The 17,796-nt window shown below is 38.0% G+C and overlaps 1 protein-coding gene across 1 annotated transcript; it reads right to left on the minus strand.

The window, feature by feature from the left end:
- Positions 1-6,886: 6,886 nt before the first annotated feature.
- On the minus strand, positions 6,887-17,611 carry parm1 (prostate androgen-regulated mucin-like protein 1). Its single transcript, XM_087843499.1, has 4 exons — positions 17,435-17,611; positions 13,433-14,182; positions 8,369-8,447; positions 6,887-7,976 (listed from the first exon to the last, which is right to left on the minus strand). The coding sequence occupies exons 1-4, from the start codon at positions 17,466-17,468 to the stop codon at positions 7,886-7,888; spliced, it is 954 nt and encodes a 317-aa protein (XP_087699625.1). The 5' UTR covers positions 17,469-17,611; the 3' UTR covers positions 6,887-7,885.
- Positions 17,612-17,796: the final 185 nt, after the last annotated feature.

Consider the following 17,796-nt stretch of genomic DNA (forward strand, 5'->3'; position numbering starts at 1 on the left):
TTTAATTTAAGTAATCATTTCGGCTTGACAAATTACTCTCTCTGCATGTTTTACATGCCCCTAGTGTAACAGAATGTCCTAATCTTTCGTGTATACTCTAAAACAGGAAATGTTAGGCCTGCTTATAAAGAAAGATATTTAGCAGTTTTCAATCTGTTCCACTCCATCCTTTGTTTTTTCCATTTTACAAAATCTTATGACTACTGACATCTAGTGGTAATTAAAAAAAATTCATGTGCAACTATTATTTGTGACTAGAACTCCAAGAGTTTTGGCTCTGACTTAGATTAGAGTCACCATTTGCACTATAATCGTAATAGGAAACAGACCCAATGTTTGTTTTCCTACCTGATATTCAACTCACCTGATGGTTTTATATGATGTTATCATGAGTTATAACCCATTATTAATTCAAAAACACTTACACTATTCTAATTTACCCTAAGATACTGTGCAGGCCCACAGGGACGAGAGGGGAATTAAAATATATGTATAAAAATCTCCTTATATATTGCAGAGTATTTGTTAGTGTATATGGGGGTGGGAATGCACGCTTGTGTCTGCATTCGTCTGTGTCTATATGTCAGCTTGGGTCTTAGACTCCACCTCTCTGGGAACATCTCAGGCTCTCTGAGGTATGGAGACCTATCTCCCCTCACCACACTACCTGCCAGTGGCTGATGCCCTCAGACGTTGGTGTGTTGGTGGTTTTTGGTGTCTGGGGCTGGGCGCTATATGTACCGGCTCACTCCTGGTGGCCGATTGGGGGGCCTGGCGCCTGTGGCCCAGCTGGGCCCCTTCCGGGGGGTGGGGTGCCCTCAGGCCTCTGGCCTCTGGGTCTGAGGCCCAGTCCTCTCTGGCACAGCTGGCTGCCGGCAGAGCCCGCAGGCACGTCACTGCAACCCCCTCTGGCCTCTGCTCCGTGGCTGCTGGGTGACCTCTCGTCTGGGGCACACCTCAGCTCTTCCCAGGAGGGTGGCACGGTTGCCCCACCTGGTGGTCCTCCTTGGGTCCTTGTATTCTGGGGCCTCTGGATGTCTGGGGCCTGGATCTCCTCCATACCTGCTTCATGCCCTGGGGGACGGGGCTATGGCTCCCCACACTCCCTAGTAGATCGTTACATGGAGAAACCTTTTGAATACAAGTGTGCTGTGCTGTGTGCACACAGGTGTGCACACAGGTGTACACACGGGTGTTCACAGACACAAACTACACCTTTCTTGGCTGCTACCTCAAAGCACATTGTGCGCTGTCGATCTTGCGTACTGCACAATAACATGTAATATTTAGTATCTACTGTTATCTAGTTTATTGTGATGGTGTTGTATTTATTATGTTGCTCTTTCTTGTTTGTTTTCTCTTCTGTTTTTTCTTATCTCCATACAGGTGATCCAGGTGTTTTGTTTGTTTTTCTTTTTTTTCTTCCCCCTTTCTCACCAACTCTTCTCCCCTCTATTTTTCTTTCTCTCCCTCTCTTTCTTTCATTCTTTCTCCCTGTTCTATCCCCCAGTCATGTCTGTCCCGTCTGTAACAACCGAAAATAAAATAAATTATAGTTAAAAAAAAAAAATCATCACCTTATAAAAGGACACTTAAATTAAAATTACTACATCAACATCCATATTATTCCCACACTTTCCATATAATAACTCAGTTACATTATTTCTTTTATATTATCAATTGCATTACAGCTTCATGTCCTGCACTTTACTCCCAACATCACGTTATAAGAATATGAGTACGCATTTTTACATTCACGTAACATACTCTCTGTCCAACAGATGCCATTGTTATACATTATGCAGTGCAAATGTATGATCCATGAGTCCATAAATTAGTGTCACTAAGGTAAACAGTGGACTTCATGCCCGAGGGAACTCATGAATATCTGCAACAAATTTTATGGGAATACATGAAATTGTTAACATGTGGCAGACCACCAACAAATATTTCATGACTTTCCATTCACTAGTTACGCTGACAAACACATCACCACACGGCTCACTGAAGTATGTGTGACTGATGCCGCAGTTTAAGAGGTGAAGATGTGAAATGGGTGTCATATGCTCAGTGAGGCATCTGCGTTGAAGTGACACATTATTTTTTTTTAAACTAAAATTTATACAAGTAATCCCATTGAGACTCTAGATGAAGAACAAAAACCTCACAGTATCTCATGAAGAAATATTTCATAAGATAAGATAAGATGACCTTTATTAGTCCCACACGTGTACCACTGTCTACTCTGCAAGGAGTAGACAGTGGTACACATGTTTTTTTTTATTATATATATTGTTTTATTGCAATATCCTTCTAGTGTATTGTTGAATTTCTGGGTTCCAATTTGGACAGAATGCAGCACTATAAATGTACCAATAATGAAGCTTATGTATAAGTTCATTGAGGAAGATCAGTAGTCACACATCTCTCTGCTCCACCGTTCTTTAGTGGCTAATCTAAGCTTTACTTCACTTTCACTTTCCCACGCAGTCAAGCTTATTGCTGACATCACTGCTCTAGTCCAATCATCTTTCTGCCCACCTTCTTCAGGCCAATCAACCTCAACTCTGCGTACTCAAAATCTCACCGCTCATCTGTCATTCTCCCTTGTGCAACCCACCTCTCCCCCATCTCCGCCTCTTCCTTTTTACTCAGACTCCGTTCAAGCCTCCATCTTCTTCTCCACCACCAGCGTCTAGATGTCTCCAAGGGGATCCTGCCCTAATCCCTGTCACTGGAATCCCTGTCCCCGCGATTGGGGTCTAATCTCCAAAGAGTTCTGTATATCAATAAATCATGCTCAATTCCTTTTAATGATCTCTCCTTATTGAACACCCTTATTCACACTAAGTGAAATGAGCTGAAGTTAAAAAAAAGGTACTGAAATAAGATAAAACTACATAAATAAATAAAGTATTTGGTCATTTTCCAGTGTCCATTTGAATTATTTCTTACATTTGCTTTCGTTAGCATATTCTGCAAATCTCTGACAGTTTTTTGTTTCTATTTCTTTTTCTGCATAAAATAGCATGATTTATGCATGTGCATAATTTCCATCCCAACTTGCATAATACTGCAGTGTTCCTTCAAGTGCCACTATGTAGGAGTTTAGAAGACTCATTCAACTGCTGATTAGTTTGGCATGTTATTTTGGAACATATACATATACAACATGTTATTCAGCTGCATGCTTCGTACGCTGTTGGCTTTAACCACAGCTGTGACGTTCAGAGAATTTCACTTACATTACTTTGAGGTCAAACAGTTCTGTGTTACACACTGTTGTCCTGTGAGGGGGTGGAACAAACCACCTCTATTAAGTGAATATAGTAGTTAAAAACAAAAATGTTTACATTAACTTAGTTATTCAACTAGATAAATGTGTATTTTGCAGGCTTCATAAGCTGAAATTCAGAGGGCACAGAGCATTCTCAGTTTGCACGTTCGACAGTCACTTACATTGTCCAGTTTTAAAACTAACCTTTTTATTTATGTGCTATTTTTTTGGGTGTTTTTTTTTTTATTGTTTTTATTCATTATGTGTATAGTTTTATGTACAGCCTAGTAGGAGTGATTTTTTAAGTACTTTACAAATAAAGTTGATATTGATATTATTTGAGTTAGAGACCTTCTGGTTGTGTTTAATTTGATATTTCTAGTAATTCTGTCATGGTCCTGGGTTTTGCCCCAGTGCTTTGTGTTGAATATTTTGGCTTCTTCTGAACCCTTTGTTTGTCTGTATTCATTGTTGTGTCGTCCAGCACATTCCTGCTGTGTAACCCTCAGCTTTACGTTTCCTTGTTCTGCTCTGACCAGGCTCTGTGCTTATTTTTGTCCTCTCTGTAAGTTGCCGGTACTTCAAGTTAAAGTGCTTTCACATCCTGTCTCCTCCTGCACTTTGGAAGTTGGAAGTTAAAACTACTAAAACCAGATGCCGTGACGCATCAGTGGGCAAAAGTGTCCCAGTTAGGTCAAAAATGAAACCTCTCTGAAATGAAACAAAGTTCAAAGTCCAAAACATGGTGGTACGTGACAATACTATGAAAAAAGAAAAAAGAAATGATTATGTTTTCTTTTTTTTCTTTTCTTTTTTTCAAGTGAATTTTTTATGAAAACACTAACAATTTAAGGGGCCATAAAATTGGTTTTCATAGAAAAACACAGATTCGCTGCATAGCTTTGTAAATGGAGTTTAGTCAAAACATATGAACATTTAACATCAAACCAAAGCCAGATTAGAAAAATCCCCAAAGGTATTTTCCACTTCTGCCTTTTTAAATGTCAACAGTTAACCAAATGTTGTAGGTTAAACCTGGGTGTTAATCATTGTCTGGCTCTAGTTTGTCCTGGATAACTGAAATAAATGGATTTACACACAAACAGGTTGTCTTTGTGAGGTTTTCATTTGCCTTTGCAAATGGGGTCAAACAACTATAGGGCACATCTGCACTCATGGCCACATATTATAGTCAGGACATTACATGCAAAAGATAACTTGCGCACTACATTTGAGTATATCTTGTTAAAATATTATATGGAGACAAAACATGATAATACGGATACTTCCATTCAGCAAAGTCAGCTTTACACAGAGAATCTTAAAATCATACAAAGTTAAAACTTTGCATGATTTGCTCCTTTTCTAGCATCACCACAGTTTAGTTTTCATGAGTGAAACACAGTTTTATACACCCACCTGTTTTTCAGACACCAAGCTGAGCTCATGGTCCAGAAGTTAAAACTGCTGAAACCAGATGCAGTAAAGCTTCAGTGGGCAAAAGTGCTCCTCCTGTTTTTCCTCTTAAATGAAACTAAAGTTCAAACCGTGGTTTTCTGTTCTTAGTTGTTAGCGCATCTCTTATGAGTGAGTGGGCGAATGCAGCTTTTTGGTGGTTTTGAAGTTAAAAGGACCAAATCCAGAATGAAAAGCATGAGTAACATGTACCTGCAGGCATCATTTTTGAGAAAAACAGTACATTTTAAGGACTCAAGTATGTCAGAAATGTTAAACAGGGTTTTCTGTCCAAAGCTCAATATTGTTACAGGATTTTTTAAATTCCGATCTTTAAATTTTGCCCATTTACCTCTTATTTGTCAAACTTTGTAATGCAGAATTTAATCGGAGGGAAAGATGTAATCTGTATCAGTTTATCCATAGCCTCCCTGTTATTGTTCATTTTGCAGCTTATCAGCCTGTGGTTTCCAAACTGTTGCAATGAAGCGTGAGAGAGAAAAGGGTTACTTCCTGTTGTCAGAGCCTGGCACTTTCTATGTTTAATGAAAGCAGTAAATGAACCATATTCAGGACAAATCAACAGCTCAGTATTTGCTGTGTACTGACACTGAACTGCTCAAATCACATGTCTGAATGATTAGTGTGAGTGATAGACTGTGGCTCATATCAAATGGTAAGTTTAAGTCGTTGTAGTTCTTACTTCTTATCCAGATGTTTCTGATTTCTAATGTAAATAATGGTAATTATAAAGGACACACACATATACACACTGCCTGGAGTATTTAGAGCCTGATAATAACAGTGCAGCACAGGACTCTGCTCCCTCTATTATTACTGCTGCTGCCCAGCAATGATGACAGAGAGGTGGTATAATAAAATACATTTCAAATGCTGTACTTCAGTTTTTTCTAACAATTTAAAAATATCTATATAAGCTTTACTTTCATATACTTTCTAGAACCTCATACATAAATATATCACTTCAAAATATAAATATCCATATATATGATAATACACACATGATCAGGTTGGTGTTGTTATGATCACAACGATGGAGGATGATGATAATAATAATGATGATTAAAGTTATTGAAATTATTATTCATTTGAATTCATTTTTCTTTATCACACACATATGTAGCCAATCCAGTTACAAATCACACATCACACACATTCAACTAACCTGTCTTTTGTTTATTTTGCATACACTGTTTTCCCTTCTCTCGTCCTGTTCTATTATTAGTTTCACATTTAAAGAAAAAAAGTTAAAAAATACTTCATGTACTCAAGCATTCCATTTTATGTTGCTTTATTTATCGGCTTGGGAAGAAATATTCCTTCATCTACAACTACTTGTAACTTTGCAGCTTTAGATTAGAATTGTTTAAAGTCAAATCTGAATGATTTCCCTGCAAAATGCTCCATTACTCGAATTTGTGAATCACAGGCCTTCTTTCCACCAGATTTCCTCCAGTCTTTCCTCTAGACAGCCCTGTACAAGATTTTGGGAAAATGGGTGTAATGTAGCAAAGGAAACAGAATAGTCGCAAGTACTCTATTCTGAGCGAAGAGGCAGTCTCTGGGGCTAAAAAATGCGGTCAGTGCTGTGATGCCAAAAACTGCATTTCCTCTAGTGGCCATTTGAATCAATCCCCACAGACTCCTCTCTTTAAATAACTAGATTTACAGCAGAAATAAACATTTATAATAGACAGATTTTGACCTTTTCAGAGCTTCTGAGGAAATTACTAAAGAAAAAGATGGACTAACGAAATGACACAGACAAGCTGTGTGTGGGTGTGGGAGGAGGGTTTCATGGGAAACCATGAGAGAAAGAGGAAGAATGGAAGCAGTTTGGCTGGGATGGCAGTGATGGCAGGACTATTATTAAAGCTTCCACTAATAAATGCTCTGCAGTCTGCTGGGCAAAGAGATGAAGACATCACACCGAATGTCAGCATTTGTGTGTTGTCGTGCCATTTTATTGGTTTCAGATAATTACAGCCATCATGCTTTTGTGTTTAGATAGCTGCAGTACTTCTTCTGTATACTCCACAGCTGAAAAGTCTGAACCATTAAAGTGCGCTGGGTTTAGTTTCTACATTTTCCGCAACATCACTCAGATTGCTGTTGCCACAATGGCGATAACAGTGACTTTAATCACCTTTATTCACCAATTTATTCACAAACACACATCTATCGAGCTCATTAAAATATACAAACAGTCAAAACAGCAGCCTGGCTGACGACAGAAATATCCCAGAAATATGAAAACAAACCACATCTCAACACAGAATCTAGTAATTAAAATGTCACTCAAAAATGGCAGATGCAGCTGATCAGGTTTGAGAGAGAGGTAACACCTTATTATGTGTTTTACTGAGGGCACACAAGATGTTTAATACAAAAATACATCTTTTAGCTTTTTGAATACAATTAAAGAATTAAACCTTGTACCCTCCTTTCAAAGGCTGGTCACTCTCTTCCTTTACATCATTCAGTTTGACACTTTTACACACACAATAAGAAAAACTAATAAAGCTAAAACATTTTATCTAAATGTCTCTATTACATCACTTAACATGGACACCTGGAGTTGTTAAAACGTGTCTCCATCTTAGATTTGCGATATATCTCACTTTTCTATAAATCAAAATTATTATGAAAATTGTATAATGATCAAAAACGTTTCTCATCACTTCATTGGCACATTGGAAAGTTTTCTCTGCTGGCTCTTTATTATTTGCTACCGTCCGTGTTTTTTCAGTGTCTCTTTGTAATGTTACACTGGAGCTGATCTTCACTGAGAAAAGTCATAACACCTGTACAAACACACTAGATAACCTGTGACTTTCCACTCTTAGAAATGTGATCAGACATGAGAGTTCATGAAGCTAAAGCTCTTTGAAAAGGTACCTGAGTAAATGCTAGTAGCTGCTATTATTTGAAATAAATACTTTTTTGTCACATTGGAAATACAATAGCAGTTCGAGAAATTCAGTGCATTCGAGCAGTGGCGTGACACTGGCTCGATGTCTAGCTAACACTTCAAAAATCTGACCATCGTGAAGTCATCATTCACATACTGTTAGCACATTCTGATCAGACTGGCTCTGCCTGCAGGACTTTGGATTTCTCTGGGATCAGAGGTCAAGCATCATAGGGGTCATACATTGGGTTGTTGAAGTTTCCTGTCATGCCGTAATCTTGGCTGTCCAGGAGACGACCGTAGTTTGTCCGTCTGAAACGGAAAATACAAAGACAAAACGGAGTGAGAGAAGCAGTGTTTCAAACACTTCAGTGAGGGGTTGACCTTTCTCACTCTTACAGTGATAAGGGCAGTTATTTTTCTACTTAGTGTGACCTGAATCTATTGACTGAGTTCATTTTGCAACCACAGACACACTTCTAGGTTAGCTTTACTATTTAGATCTGGAAGCCATCTTTTATACCATCAATGAAAAAGAAAATAAAAATTTTTAGAGCACGACTGACAAAGGATCAATCCCCTGGGAACTATCCTTTTGGTGACACATATGGGGGCTGCTTGGAGAAATGAAATCATCTGACTGGTACAATCAAATTTGGCTATGAACTATGAGCATTCAGCTTCTATAACACAAGTTGACTCACCCGATCTTGTAGTAGTAGAGCCCTCCCAACACAACGAGAACCAATACAATGAATAAAGAAACGATGGCTGCAATACTTCCTGGAGAAAAGAACAAAGAAATAGACAATAAGTCTAAGTTTGACTTGCCTTCAGGTTTTTATTGCTTCCTGTTTGGTTTCACTTGGGTTTGTCATTTCCTGTTGTGATCATTCTTGTACAGTGATGTTATTGAGTCTCTTTTTTTCTTTTTTAATGGTGTTTAACTGTTTTTTTTAATATTTTGTGTTTCTTATTTTATTATCTTAGTACACTCCTGACTGTTTCTAGTTATGCCTCCATCTGTCTCACTCTGTCCTTAAGCCTCAACCCATTTGTGTTTCCTTGAAATTCTTTTTTGTTCGTCTCTTTCCGTCATTTCCTGTTTTACTTTGAAGGTTAGTTTCTTTAATGTTCTGTGTTAGTTTTTCTTCCTGTCGGCCTTTCCCTGATGTGCATTCACTTTTTGTCACCTGTATCTCTTTCCTCACCTGTTTGTCACTCCCAGTCAATTCTCTGTGTATAAATAGTCCTGTCTTCCCTTTGTTGAAGTGCCTGTGTACTTTAGTGTGTGTTCCTTTGTGAAGTTTGTGGCGGATTTGGGTCCAACACTGTAATCCACAAAGGTCAGTTTCATAAGTCCTCATGTTTTTAAATCAGTACATGTGACATTATGGTTTTTGGTTGTTTTTTATTTTATTTTGTAAAACGTGCTTTTAAATTAAACTGAAGTAGATTAACTGTTTATTTAAAGGCTGCATGAAAATTCTCTGCAGGTTAGTGCAGGATAAACCGGTTAGTTTGCTCTACTGTGATGGGTTTAAAGTAAAGAACAGTGTGTGACCCAATTAAACCCCTGATTATACACATTTGCCTGTTTAGAGGCAAAGTCACCCTCTACAATGTAGGCAACAGAATATATAGATTTTGTTTTTAAATTTTCCTTCTTTTTCTTTAGATTCAAATTGAGTATAGTTAGGATTTTAAAAAGTTAGACTAAATTTTGTTTTCTCATCTACTGATATTATTTATTCATTATGTTAAATCTAGCAGAAGGTTCAGTTAGCATTGCACAAAAAAAAAACAAAAAAACAAACAAACAAAAAAAACCCCGCCTTCCAGAGCTACTTTTTACTTTCTTGCTTGGAGTAAATTCCAGAGCCTGTACTTTTTTACTTTTACCTGAGAAAAGACGTTAGATCAGTACTTCAACTATTACTGGAGTATTTTTAAATGTAGTAGTTGTACTTCTACTTGTACATTTGCTAACTGGTTAGTTCTAGGTGTGTTTCCTCCTGTTTCCCATCCACCCGTTATCCTCAGTCTTCCTCTGTTTATTGTCGCATCGTCCCCATTTGCTGTGTGCATCCTTGAGTATCATGGTTGGCTTGTAAACTCAAAGTTGTAAATGTTCTTTTTTTTCCCCCTTCTACTTTATAGTTCCTAGTAACTAGATTGTGAGTTCTTCTTTAGTTCACTCCTTTTTGATTTGAATCCTGCATTGGGTCCTACCTCTTCCTGCCACACAGCCTACATGACAGTTTATTAGTTTACTTTTTATATTGGTTTGAAAGAGTTCAATGGAGTGGTTAGCAATCACACTACATGTGCACTGTTCTTGAGTCAAACCAAACCCTGCCTGGTCTGACCTTTTCAATGGGCCAGGACAAAGTAGGGTTAACCATGCTCACACATAATATGCAGTAATCACACTAAATTTGAAAAAACTGGCGGTTAGAGTTATGTTTACTGTTCAGATTTTTTCAGCTAAGTATAAATTACTTAATGTGAATACAGCCTAAATATATAGGCTTTTTGTGCATGTGTTTGGTCATAAAATAAACAACTGGACAGCTGTTTTAAAAATAGCAATCAACAAAAGGTTAAAGGAGTCTGTAAATTACAGTTGAAATCAACCCGAAATCAATCGACTGATGTATCGGGAAAGCACTAACCAAAGAGCCATACCGCCAACAAGCTAAAATCAGTCTAAAGTGTATCGAAAATTTTATTGAATGATTCTTCATTTGGGATTCATAAAATGTGTTTTTCCCATCAACTGAACACACCTGATGTTTAAGTATCTGACTGTAGCTGACTGTACTGATGGTGGCCATTTTGTGGCACAGTGTACTATGAACTTAAGATAATTCTTTTCTTCCCAATGTCTAAAGTAACTGATCTTTGAGCTTTAGTTTTGATAAGTAATCTCCATGTGAGAAACTGGATGAAATCAGCCCACCTCAAGGATCTTATGTTTCTATTTGTTGGCCCGGAGGCACAGCCTAGAAAAATGTTCAGCTATAATCAATAAACACTTCCTTGATAAACAAGGCTGCGCTTAATACTCTTACTAGCCTTAATTTCAACATTAAATGACCTGTTTATTGCTGACTATACACCTCAGTTTATCAGAAAGCTGTCTGATCTTTGAACTGAGTCTTTAAACCTTTGATAGGTGGCACGCTTTGGAAATAGACACTGAAAATGCATTATGTTATTTTCCAAAGAATGGACTGTAACTGAGAAGTGAAGATTTTTTGACAACACAAATCACCATTTGGAACTGATCATGACCTGCAAATTTGTTTTATTTATTTTTTAAATACAAACTTTTAGTTTAGGCGTTATTGGTGTTGAAAAATGTGTAACTGCTCATAAATGATCACCATACTTTCTGGGCCTTTTTAAGTAACCAGATGATTCATATGAAATGAGCCAAAGGGAATGACATGAAATGACATACATTATCAGGTGCACTAGCCAATGATAACAGGAAATAAGCAGTAGGTTCTCATTTGTGGAAAACTACTTTTCTTTGCTATAAATGACTTAAAGTTATTTTGGCTTTAATGAGATTAGATGGTCCAAATGCCCATGAAGTAACGTAAAGAATGTTTTAGTATACCTTATAATGTGATCTGAAAGTTATGATAATGACTGGATATTGTACACTTAGTGAATAAGCAAAGAAAGGACTAGCATTTATTTAGCTGGTAAGGACTTTACTATGAAGTAAACAAGGAAGCGTGAAAGGAAACTGTTCACATATTAACCACAGACTAAACCACGCTGAAAAGAGGGAGGTCAGTCACAGACAGGCAACAGAAGGGCTGGGGTAGTGCATGAGTATTGCATGCTTTCACTTTGCTCATTTAACAAAAGAACTATGAGTACCTGTGCCACTGTGTTTGTAAATCATATGTTCAAAACATTCGCTGATATGTACATTCGGGTGTTATAGACAGACAGCTGGTTTACATCAGATTCAGGTCAGACACCAGTCATTTTGTTAGAGTACGCACCCTTTACTGGCAGTATATTGTAACTATTCTTTGATTAAAACCAAAAGTTAATGAGTGACTGGCATACTAGAGATATCTGAAGGAGTACAATAAAGATAAGAAAATAATTTATCATTTCAAGGGAACACACAGTGGGTGTCTTGACAGAGCATCTGCAATAAACACAGAGTTGTCTAGAAAGGTACTTGGCTAATAAGTTTTGGTGCAGTGTAATGTGGTACTATCTGAACAGGTGCTACACTGACTGATCAAATATGTGGCAGTGTCTCAGGTAAATGTTGTAGCATCCAAACTACAGTTTAGTGTTATCAAAAAAAGAAGAAGAAGTAATAAATTATATATGATAAACATTGAGTATACTAATACAAAATATACTTCCTTACTTTACTTTACTTGATATGTCTGATTAATTACCAGCTATCTGGAGACACTTGAATAAGAACAAGTTTTGCAAGAAACAAACAAACAAAAACCCTACACTATAAGTAAATTTCAGAGGTGTGTAAGTAATTTTAAGTGCATAATTTTATGTATTTTACTGGAAAGGAGACATAAATTACATTGTAAGTAGCTTTAAATGCTATGTTTATGGTATTTTGGAGGAAATTTTAAGGAAACAAATAATATTTTCCATCTGTCATCCTTTGCTGTATTTTTGGAGGGGTGCAGGCCTTAATCTTTCCATTTTTTATGCTTATTTTTTTAACATCTTTATTTAATATTCATTATTTTATGTGCACAATAGATATTCTGTTATCCATTTTTTAAAAAAAATTACATTATAATTTTTCCTTGCTTTCCTGCTTATTTGAGTGTAGTTACCTGTATTTTTAGTTAAATATAATTACATAATTTTATACACAATACATTGAAATTCCATTTAATTATATGAGCATTGAGCCCTTGCTCTTGGGTCATTTTTATAAAGTGTTACCTTTAATCCTACTGAGTTTGACATTTTAGGAGTTATGAGTTTGGGTATACCATTTTTTAACACTGGGCACTTATTAGGTAGACCTGTTCAACTGCTCACTAACACAAATCATCTAATCTATCATATGATGGGAGCTGAATGCATTTCAATATGTAGACATGGTCAAGACGACATGCCGAAGTTCAAACTGAGCATAAGCAGGGTGAAGAAAGAGGATTTTAGTGATTTGAATGTAGCATGGTTGTTGGTGGCAGATGGGCTGATCTGAGAATCTCAGAAACTGCTGATCTGTTGGGATTTTCCCACACAACCATCTGTTCAAAGGTTTACAGAGAATGGTCCAAAAATGGTCCAGTGAGCAGTAACTCTAAAGTCAGGTAAAAATGCCTTGTTAATCCCAGAGGTCAGAAGAAAATAGCAAGACTGCATCAAGTGAAAAGGAAGGCAACAGTAACTCGACTCAACTAACTGGCAGTTTGTCAGCTTTCATGGTGCCAAGAGGATAAACTATACATTTTTTTAGCTCAGTTTTTTATTTATAACTAATTAGTAATGATGTAATGCTTCTATGCTAAACTATGATAAAAATCTACATGATACTGTCTAGTCAAGCTCTGGTTATTGTTACCATTTTTGCATTCAGGCTTTTGATATTAGATGACATTTTTCCGTCTTGATGTCCTCTTGTCAGTGAAGATACACTGGTTTCTGACTTACTGTCATGTAGTAGAATTGTTGTGGGATCGATCGGAAAGGAAAAGAAATGCATGAAACAGAAAGGATAACTGTATCTGAGCAATACTCCATACCTGAGCTTAGACCTTTGGTCTTGTGTTCATCTTGCCCCAGAGTGGTACCCTTCGTGGTGGCTCTTAGAGGGGTGGTGAATCCAGGAGTGTTAGTAGTTTCTGTGATTGTTTGAATACTTGCATTTAAAGTGCTTAAGGTGATCGTTGTGTTGGTGGTTTGGGGGATGTCAGTGGTGCTGTATGTTTGGGTGGCGCTCATGGGAGTAATGGCTGCGCTGGTGCTTTGGGCGATGTCAGTGGTGCTGTTTGTTTGGGTGGCGCTCGTGGGAGTAATGGCTGCGCTGGTGCTTTGGGCGATGTCAGTGGTGCTGTTTGTTTGGGTGGCGCTTGTGGGAGTAATGGCTGCGCTGGTGCTTTGGTTGATGTCAGTGGTGCTGTTTGTTTGGGTGGCGCTTGTGGGAGTAATGGCTGCGCTGGTGCTTTGGGCGATGTCAGTGGTGCTGTTTGTTTGGGTGGCGCTTGTGGGAGTAATGGCTGCGCTGGTGCTTTGGGCGATGTCAGTGGTGCTGTTTGTTTGGGTGGCGCTCGTGGGAGTAATGGCTGTGCTGGTGCTTTGGGCGAGGTCAGTGGTGCTGTATGTTTGGGTGGTGCTTGTGGGAGTAATGGCTGTGTTGGTGCTTTGGTTGATGTCAGTGGTGCTGGTGTTTTCAGTGACACCTGCAGTTGATGTCTCGGTAAGGCTTGCAGAAGTTGAAGGTGGTGTTGTGGAGGCTACTATCTGTTTTGTTACTGCACAGAATAACAGCAGACCTGCAATTCAAGACAGGAGATTTTTGTAAGGTGGTGAGAATGTGATATATGACATTCCTCCTGCTTCCGAATGTAAACTTTGGAATTTTCCTGTCCTTTCTTTTCTCTCTTAAAATGATGGTAAACTAGTATTTCGGAGCTTTACAAATCGATAGTAACGTGGACCCCTTCCATATGTACCAGGTAGGACTGAGAATGTTTTAGCTGATAAGTAGAGTGTCACACTGAAAGTTCTTGGCGTTAAATGAATTTCCAAATAGAAATTAGAGTTAGGTAGTATTAACCCCGATTCTTTTGTCCCCAACAGAGAAAAACAGAGAAAACCAACTCATAGTGTGTTAAAACATTTATATTTCTTTTTATTCAATCATCTTCCTGCACAGCCCAAACGCCAGTTGCAGGATCTCTAACATTTAAATTTGCAAAGTGTGTGCTTCCTGGAAAGTCTTCTGCTTTTGGAATTCATGCAATCTGATTTAGGTTGTATATAGTTTTATAGGTTATTGATTTTATTTACTTCTCTGACTGATATTTAGTTAAAAAAATATAGTGTGCAGCTTTATTTGGAGTTTATTGAACTCCTGCCAATTAAAGGTACATTTTGGAAGCTGTTTTTATTTGTTTACAGGCTCATACTAACAGTACTGGTCCCAACCCTGGCTATATAGTAGGGTTGCATCAGGAAGGGGATCTGGTGTAACATCAGTGACAAATCAAATGTGTAGCTTCATCTTTGGTGACCTCTTGGAAAATTTGAGAGAAGTTGAAAGCATCTATTACTGAAAGTATTGATCTTTTTGTGAAACAGTTTGGGTGTTTTGGCAAATACAACACTGAGCTGTTTTCAAGGACTAAAGGCGGTGAGTTTGCATGCACTAAACGATATTAATTATACAATAAACCCATTAACTACATATAAAAGATGAATTTAGGCCTCCAGGTCTGAAGCTAAAGGGGGAAGACCTTACATTCTTTCTAATGTCCTGTAGGCTAAAACTGGTTGTAAAACTGTCAGACTGCACTTTTTTTAATTTAAGGTAGTTCTAATGTCCCTTAGGTATGAACAGTATCTCACTTGCTTAGTCGGATTGAAGTCAATTAATTTTGCACAACTCCAGCTTTTATATATACAGTCCCCATCAAAAGTTTAAGACCACTTGAAAAATGAAAATCATACTTTGCATGGTTGGATCTCAACAAGGTTCCATATAGAGCCTCAACATGCAAGAAGAAGAGATGGTAGTGAGACAAAATATTTTTCTGAGCATGCAATTTATTGAATACAACGCTTAAACCAAAACAGTCTGTTTTACAGCTGATCAAAAGTTTAGGACCACACCTAAAAAAAAACCCGTTATCTCCAAAGGTTCTCAATTGGATTTAGATCAGGGAAACATGCAGGATGGTCCAAAAGAGCAATGTTATTCTCCTGGATATAGTCCCTTGTTCTGTGTACTGTAGTGCTGTCCTGTTGAAAAATCCAGTCGTTACTGCACACATGAGGGCCATCAGTCATGAGGAATGCTCTCTGCAACATTTGGACATAGCCAGCAGCCGTTTGATGCCCCTGCACCTCCTGAAGCTCTGTTGTGGCATGTAGAAAACATCTCAGGTGGGATCTGCTTGTCTTGCCAGTAACACTGGAAACCATCAGGACCATGAAGGTTAAATTTTTCTCATCAGAGAATAAAACTTTCTTCCATCTTTCATTGTCCCATGTTTGGTGCACTCTTGCAAAGTCTAAATGATCGGTTCTGTGGCGTTCAAGGAGACGAGGCCTTTGTAGACGTTTTTTGTTTTTGAAGCCCTTCAGTCTCAGATGCCGTCTGATGGTTATGGGGCTGCAGTCTGCACCAGTAACTGCCTTAATTTGGTTTGGGGATCATCCAGTGTCTTGACAGACAGCCAGTTGGATCCTCCGGCTCAGTGCTAGTGAAATTTTTTGGGGTCTTCCACTTCACTTTTTTGTTCCATAAGCCTCGGGATCATTTAAGAAGTCCCAAATGACTTTCTTATTGCGTCCCACCTCAGCAGGGATTATGCAGTTCAACAATAACACCACATTCAAAAAGGGAAAGTTTTTTTGCCTTTGCCATCAGTACATTATGACAGTGTGACTATCTGACAGAAAATGACAATGAATCCACATTTTTGCACAGATTTGGCCTTTTAAAGGGATGTGGTCCTAAACTATTGATCAGCTGTAAAACAGACTGTTTCGATTTAAGCGTTGTTTTCAATAAATTGCATGCTCAAAAAATGTTTTGTCTCATTCCCATTTCTTCTTGTTGCATGATGAAGCTCTACTTGGAACCTTGTTAAAATCCAACCATGCAAAATATGATCTTAAACTTTTGACCGGGACTGTATATTTCATACCTCTTCGACCACTACCATTGTGTAATCAGAATGTAGTTGGTCATGGTTAGTCATGATAATTTATCTGGCGGAACCATGAAAAAAAAGCTCCCCCATCTTTTGATTTGAAATTTAACATGAATAAAAGACCAGAAAGGCTGAGCGTTTACAGTCTGTGTAGTACATATTTCATCACAGACACAGTCTTGCCATCAGTGTTTCTCTCAACGTAAAGGAAGTCAGAGCAGGGATCTAGTATGACGAATGTATTATTTCTTTCCTCCTTCTATTATAGTTGTTTGATCACAATTTTAAAAGTTTAATTTAAAAAAGAGAATCTAACGAATATAAACTATCTACTTATCACCAGTGGGAGAAAGAAACATTAAAGTGATGATGCAGTACTTTGTGATAAAGATCCAACCCAACGGTTTCAAAATAGTGTCGAGTCAAAAAAAAAAAGAAAAAAACAACAACACATTTCCTGTCTGAGAGCTTTAGCACCACATGTCATCATCACTCAGTTTAGACCGGTAGAGATGTGTCATTTACTTCCTTAACAAATCAAACACTGAAAAAGCATTGTGTTGTGTAACTTCTAGCAGGTCTGAGTTTAACCTTCTTACACTGAAAGTTCACTTCTAACAAGCTATTTGAACCAGTGAAAAGAGGCAGTTTTTAAAGACACTGTAAAGGCTGATTTCACGAAAGAACCTTCAGTTCAAATAATTTACAGATCAGCTACTAAAGGGAGTAATTTCTGCACTTATAATCTAAAAAATTCTAACAATAAACATGATAGTTCACATGGCTCTTCAGTCACTTACTAAAGACCTTTACTTGAAAAACAGATCTAGGTAAATCAGAAAGGAGCCTGTTTTGATGTTTACTTACATGTTATCAGAGTTTGACGACTGACCCTCGTCATAGTTTTCCTTTAGCTGTATGTCTTCACAAACACTTGTGTGGCTGTAGCTTTGTGCTCTCTGCTCCCTGTAGAAAGCTGTAGTGTGTACGGCTGATTGTGACTGTAGGTGACTAATTATAAAAGCCGGGGGGGGGGGGGGGGGGGGGGGGGGGGGGGGAGAGAGCGGGGGCGAGGCTTCGTGATGTCACTTCACTTTCCAAACCTCATGAGGCTGTGTTCATCAAAATATGAACAAGCGAAGACAGGAAGTCTGACTAGAAATTGCAAAATTCATCTGTATTTGATTTTTTATAATGACTTCATCTTCATTTTTCATCTAAGATATGCC

Source organism: Neolamprologus brichardi, chromosome 7 (genome assembly GCF_056152115.1).
Source record: "Neolamprologus brichardi isolate AB-2024 chromosome 7, ASM5615211v1, whole genome shotgun sequence".
NCBI lineage: Eukaryota > Metazoa > Chordata > Actinopteri > Cichliformes > Cichlidae > Neolamprologus > Neolamprologus brichardi.